The sequence below is a fragment of the Pelecanus crispus genome, chromosome 1, assembly GCF_030463565.1.
Source record: "Pelecanus crispus isolate bPelCri1 chromosome 1, bPelCri1.pri, whole genome shotgun sequence".
Taxonomy (NCBI): Eukaryota; Metazoa; Chordata; class Aves; order Pelecaniformes; family Pelecanidae; genus Pelecanus; species Pelecanus crispus.
Window position 1 is genome coordinate 206,553,026 of NC_134643.1, and position 7,059 is coordinate 206,560,084.

Genomic DNA, 7,059 nt, shown 5'->3' on the forward strand with positions numbered 1-7,059 from the left:
TTGGTAAAAAGTCTCTCTCCATCTTTCTTGTAAGACCCCTTTATATATTGAAAGGCCGCAACAAGGTCTGCCCGGAGCCTTCTCTTCTCCAGGCTGAACAACCCCAACTCTCTCGGCCTTTCTTCACCAAAGCAGTGCTCCATCCCTCTGATCGTTTTTGTGGCCCTTCTCTGGACACGCTCCAACAGGTCCATGTCTCTCCTGTGCTGGGGACCCTGGAGCTGGACGCAGTACTCCAGGTGGGGTCTCACCAGAGCAGAGTGGAGGGGCAGAATCACCTCCCTCGACCTGCTGGCAATGTTTCTTTTGGTGCAGCACAGGATACGATTGGCTTTCTGGGCTGCAAGCGCACATTGCCAGCTCATACCCTATTTTTCATCCACCAGTATCCCCAAGTCCTTCTCCATAGGGCTGCTCTCAGCTGAATCTAAATTCTAGATTAGGAAGGATTTATTGAAACAATACATGCTTCAGTAGCAGTTCATGGTAACAAAGCTTTTTCCTCATAGTGAAGCTAGTTTTCTGAGGAAACTGAACGATAGAAATCTCTTCTTTTGCAGGGTCTGCAGCACCTTGCTGTGTTTTCCTTATGCCTCCATACTGCCTTCTCCATGTGCTTATGTAGCATTATGGAATCATGGCTATAAAAACAAACAATGTAGTAAAGTGGTTTTTAAAGATTTGGAGGAGGGAAGTTGCTTCTTTCCTATATAGTAGAAAGAGGAGCAATGCAACAAGTTTCATGAACATACAAATGCTTTTTGTTATAATCCTGAGGTTGTTACTTACTTGTTATACTTGAAAGACCGCTCTTGGAAGTTATTTGAAAATAGTAACGTAAAAAGTTCCTAAGGAAATTTGATGACACATTAACATTCATTGTAATAAATATTTGATGGGCTCATGTGAAAAAGGTGAGAGTCATGTGAGAAGACAGGAAGATAACTCAGTATTCCTGAGAAAGAAATGGGAAGATTGTTTGAATCAAGGAAGGCCAAAACTGGGGGGGTATACAACTCGTGACTTTCACCACTAGTTAATCCAGCCTTCAGGAAGAGTTTCGTTTCCACAGCCTCTCTGGGTTGCTGTTCTAGTGCTTAACCACTCTCATCATGAAGACTTTTCTGTGTCAAACCCTTGCTGCAACTTAGAACGATTGTGTCTTACCTCCACACACCTTTGAAAAAAATATGGCAGCTCTTCTCTGTAACCCCTTTTAGTGGTTGAAGGCTGCAGCGAGATCCCCTTACACTTCTGTTCTTTCCAGCTACCTCAGCTTCAATTCTTCCATGATGTGCTCCAGTTCCCAGCTGGGTTTGTGGCCCTCCTCTATCTGGTTTGACAACATCTTTCTTCTGTGGGAGGAGACAGATTTTATTTGCACAAGGTGCACAAAGAGAGGAGAGGAAAGAGGATGAATTCATAGTGGAATAAAGCCATAAGTGAGATACGAGAGTTTAGCTCACTTCTCTATTAAGTATTCCATTTTTAAGTGCCAAAGGATGATAAGGCAAACAGTTGGTCTTGACTCTGGTAATGTTTCCTTGTAAAAACTCATTCCTAACAAACAGGCAGTTGTGACTCTGTTTATGCACTGAACCATACTGTGATGGAAAACAGTCAGCCTCCGAGGTAACTCACAGATACTACATGTATACATGTCTAATCCTTTCCTGAATCTCACTAAGTTCTTTGTCTTGCTGTTTGCATGTGCGTACATGTGTGTATTCACACACATATGAATATTTATCTAAAAATAAGACGGTCCTTTAGTCCTTCCTTTTATTCTAGAATTTTTTTTCTTCTAAGTTAGCAGCTCATCTTTTCTCTCTGATGAGGTGGCCCTTCTTGGTTTGAAGATTATTATGCTCCACCATTTTAGAAGATCTTTCTCCTTTTCTTTGTGTTCTGTTTAAAAAAGTGCAGTGCCATCTCTGGATTTATATTTAGCTTCAAGAGCTGAAACAGTCAACATCTTTTTAAAGATAAAATTAGGACTCTACTAAAAGCATCCCATATTTCATGTCCTTTTCAAATTGTGGTATATCCTTTTACAGAAGGATTTTCAACTTAATCATATTTAAACCAACTGTAAATTAATCAACTGCATTTATACAGGAATTGTTCAAAGAGGCTAAGATGAGAGCTAAGTCAGGAGTGCTCTTTCCTCTAGTAAGCTTCAGAACTAATCATATTTATAGTGCTATTTATAAACAGCACTTGATCATGAAAGCAGAACCACGTGATTACTACATTTATGACTTAGTTGGACAACTTGCTGTGATAATCTACAGTACTGCTATACTTTAATAACCTCCAGTCCCTCCTTGAAATTCACACTTCCATGATGCCTTCAAAAATGCATCCACTTCATGTGTTGTGATTGTGCTTGCTGTAATAAACAGTAATCATTTCAGTCTTAACTATGTGCTGTTTTACAGCAACCCCACACATTTCGCCATCTTCCTTGAGTCAAAACTCCAAATTCTTTACACCACAAGACCAAAAGTGGGGATACTAAGTATTACTGTAATGCACATGGTACTGTAAAGAGAGAAGGCCAAAAAGCTGAAGAGCAAATTAGATCTCCAGAGAAGTACGACAGCTTTTTCTGCCATAAATCCTCATAAACTGTTCCATCATAATTTAAGAGAAGGTAGCCTGCTTCTTTAAAAAACAGAACTACAGGTATATAAAGCCATGTGCTTTAAACAGTGCATTGAGTATTCAATGGTCTGTGTCTGTCTGTTTTCTGAGGAGCAGTTTTCTTGCAGAATGAATTGGCATGAAACTGGTTTGAGATAAAATGGTAGTATTTTTTATGAGACCATAGTGAGGCAAGCACTTATCCATATGCACAGGTATTAGCCAAATTTTGTCGCTCTTACTGTTGCTTGAGAAGTCATGCATTTCACAAGTTTGTCATACCATTAATAAAGATTGTGTTATGAAAGATGAAGCAAGCTCAAGAACACATGAACTGAGGCCTCCTAATAGATTCCTAGTGCACACATCCCAAATTCTCCAGTTAGGATACCCATGAGACATTGTAAATTGTACAGAATCCTGCTATTTATGTGCTTTCCAATTTCTTTACAAGTTCACAGTCACTTATGATGTAATATTATGTCTTTACTAGCTGAGTTCAAGAGAGCAGTGAAGGTGGCAACAGGACAGGAGCTGTCGGATAATGTTTTGGATACCATCTTCAAGATTTTTGATCTAGATGGAGATGACTGCCTGAGCCATGGCGAGTTTCTTGGAGTCCTGAGGAACCGAATTCATCGAGGTTTGAGGGTAACAAGCTGACATCATTGTTTTTAAATACCACAGATGATTGCTACAACTGTCTTGTTAACTCCTGTAGAAACACAAGTAGAGATAGTGAATAGAAAGCAGTTATATTTTAAACTGCAAATTCCTTACTGCTTATGAATCTGGAAGGAGTGCTGCCACCAAGAACTTGTTATTATGCATGTGAACTGTGGGAGCAGCAGCATTGCATTACATGTTATATTTACACAGTCTGTGAATAAGTCTTTTTTGTGTAAATACTAAAGATACTTTAACTTTATCAACAGGTACCGCAACAGCAAGGCATTCAAGGTTACTGGAAGTGTGTGAAAAGAGAAAGCATTAAAGGAGCCAAAGAAGTGTGGAAGCAAACTGGGAAAAGTCCTTTTTAAAGCAGTCCATTGTTCTTTTGCTATAAGTGTTGTTATTTAGGGGGGGTTGTCTGTCCTGTTTACATAATAGCTGAATCAAAAATACTTTTTTTTTACTATAGTTAAACTGTAATTAACCCAGTTTCTAATGCAATAATTTTATATCATTCTAGTGCAATCAGTTTGGTTTACAGAACTGTTATCACTTTTGACCTCCATATGGAAGTACTCTTGTTCTAGGGAATAGTCTTGTTTACTCCTCTGTGGAGTCTGACCCTGCTCTGCAGCATACAGGATACGCAGGATTTAATAATGGCCACTGACAGGAACATCACAGCAATATCATCTCCTGTCGGTTGAGTGGACATCATCTCAGTTAGCCACTAACACAGCAGTTCTCTAACACAGCAGTTCTCTTTCCCTGGCAAGGGTAGAGGTCCAAAACGCGAAACTACTTGCACAATCCATGCAAGTCACGTTATCCTAAATCAAAGAGGAAAATTCACATGGTTCGTGCCCTCATTACTGTGAACTGCTTGTGTGCTAGTTCCTGGTCAATGGTTCTACCAGATCCTGTGTGGATGTCTTGTTTGTCTGCCTTCATGGTGATAATATTAAACTGGAAATACAAGACTTGTTGATACAGGCTTTAAAAGTTGTACATTGATCTATGAATGTGCATTGTGTCTCTCAGACCTCTTCAACAAATAGTATAAATGAGAAGCAAAAATCCTCATTCTATCATAAACAGCAGTAGCTATAATTTGAGTCATAACTATGTTGCTTTAGTTGTATTGCAGAAGGTGAATGAGTAACGAATAGTTGCTTTATCTAGTAAAGGTTGTGACAGGGAATGCTGCAATATCTCAGGAATTCAAGGTTATAATAAGCAAGTGTTGGGGGTAAAATAAGTCCATGAAAAAGTAAATAAAAATGTTTATTATTCCAAAATGCAAAGTTAGACATAAGATCTTAAACAGTAAAACAAGGAACACATCAAAATTGACATTTAGCAATTTTAGATGAACATTTTTTAGCTGTAACACAGTGCACATCTGTGTATGCACAGGTGTGCATGTTACATGGTTTCTCTTTCTTACAGCCTTAGGAGCCGATAGTCCCAGAGCCAGATCAGTCTTCCTGGTTGGCCACTATATGTGGACTTACCTGTAAAGCTCTCAAGGTTCTTCCTGTTTCCCCCTCCCAGTTGTCTGACTTGTCTTGGCTGGGGTGAAAGCTTAACCTTTCAAGACAGGTTTGCGATAATAGACTCAAAAGACGGACTGGGGAAATGTCTCAAGAAAAACAACTAAGAAATCTCACCACTCTGTGAGGAATTATCCATCCCTTTTAAGGCTGACACTAGCTGTTATTCTCAAAGTTGTGTATAAGCTCAACAGGAGGTGTTTTGTTGTAATTTCTTTGGGGTTTGATGGGAGGAGCCTTGAGAAGAGGGGAACCTGCCGTGATAGACACCAGAGCAGCCCTCACTCAGATGAGGGACAGGAGACACTGCATTAGGAAACCATAAAGATGCCACCTAAGGAGTAGTGAGATTACAGAGAATGTATTTGGTATGTCAGTAGCTGTCAGGCAAGCTTGTGCTGAGGAGGAGTCCTCCCGCCTGGGCCTCGGTGCAGTGGCCTCATGTAGGGAAACAGTGAGAAGCTGGCAAAGCAGCAGTGCTCTTCCCTCCACGGCCTTCACTTGGAGCTTTAATTTAAATTGTCTTAAGGAGAAAATGCTTGTATTCTTGTCATCTGTGGACATGCACCCAGAGTGACTATGTTAATGCCTATGTGGGTGTCCTGAGACCTGTCTAGAAGATCAGGCAGCAGTGACCCACCAAGGGTCCCTTTACTTCCCCAGGAAACCATCAGAAGGAAGTAAAATGCAGTAAATGCCTCAGCCTCCCCCCCTCAAAATGAACTCAGGCACTGCTCTGGGGGCAACAGGAAATAAGATACCTGGTTTACTTTCTGTGTTTGGAAGTTTTGCTTGCTGCTTCTGGTGATAGGAGCTACGAGAAAGAGATAGCTAATGGGAGCAAAGGTGGGGCAGTGGGACTGGCATCAAAGCACCGCAGCCAGCCTCGCATCACCAAATAGTAACGGACACAAGCAAGCAAGACACGTCTCTATCGCAAAAGGGAGTGTGTTTACCCAAAGTGTGCTTTGTTCCAGCTCTGCCTTTAATGCAAGGCTGTCTTTTACTTGTTGCTGTTAATATTTTGGCAAATCATTTTTACTTTGGAATGGAGATTATCTTTAACATTTTATTCTGTGTAATGTTAATAGGTTTATGACGTTCTTTATTGCTTTTGTGGTTTCTTTTGTTTACCAATGACTTATTTCCTACAAGCTGTTTGGTTTTCTTTTGGAAAAATCAATTAATTTAGCTTTAGTGTATTTAGAAGTTTTATTTCCTCATTTGTGTCTGGGTTTGTGCAATCAGCAGTATCTGCTTTTGGCAGCAAGTTACTAAAAATGGGATTTCAAGTTTTATTTTTTAGCAAAAGCTTTGGTGTCAAGTTCAGAGAAAAAGAGAACAGATATGCTTATTTTTAAATTAACTTTGTAGTAAAAAAAATAAATTACTGATTAGAAGTTAAAATACAGTTATGAAACATTTTCAGAAGTTATCCTGAAAGTACGGCCAGGAAGGAACTCCTTTGAAGGCCAGGGAAGACTTGTCCATCAGGCTTGAAGAATCAGACTCTGTTTAATTTTATAGTCTATTTTTGTTTGTCTTAACTAAAAGGCTTCACAAAACCGTCTTAAAATATTTTCTCATGTTCTCATTTCTCATAATCTTAGGTTGAAAGAGCTGTTTATGTAAGTGTTTAGATTGACCGTGTCTTTTAAGGAATCCATCGTAGTTTTAGCATTAGATGGTTTAGTTCCTTTTAGTAGCTGTCTGGTATTTGGAACCTGTCTGTCAGCATTACTCAACACAATTTAGTTAAAAGTTTATGCCAGCTGCCTATCTGTCAGTTAAACTTATCAGTTATGACTTCTCTTTAATGTTAGGAACTCTTCCTCTGAACAGAAATATATAGAAAATTTAAATAAAAATAATTTTTTAAAAAATCTCCAACATTGCGTTTGAATGTTATGTGGAATAAAGATGAATAAGTTGCACATTGCAGAAGTCTCAAAAACCAATTTAACCTATTTCAAAAGGGTACACAAGGGTGAGTACAAGTCATTTACAGCATATAACTCATTTACAGAATTTTAGTTATATCCCCATAACAACACTTTTCTTCCAGTTTGTTTAGTTTAAGATAGTTGTTTTAAGAACACTTATTCTTCATTTCTAAAAGAAGCAAAGGCAAAAATGCAGTGTGATATACTAGAACTAAGAGAAACTCATTGGTTGCTTCTAGAAATTA

General features: G+C 39.0%; 1 protein-coding gene across 1 annotated transcript in view; it reads left to right on the forward strand.

The window, feature by feature from the left end:
• The window catches only part of MICU2 (mitochondrial calcium uptake 2), a gene marked incomplete at its 5' end in the record, with an annotated part of 150,874 nt that extends 144,167 nt beyond the window's left edge, over window positions 1–6,707 (forward strand). Inside the window, 2 exons of the mRNA XM_075720594.1 lie at window positions 3,140–3,297; window positions 3,582–6,707. Of these exons, the coding sequence (XP_075576709.1) occupies window positions 3,140–3,297; window positions 3,582–3,686 (263 nt within the window). The remainder of the gene's footprint in view (window positions 1–3,139; window positions 3,298–3,581) is intronic.
• Window positions 6,708–7,059: the final 352 nt, after the last annotated feature.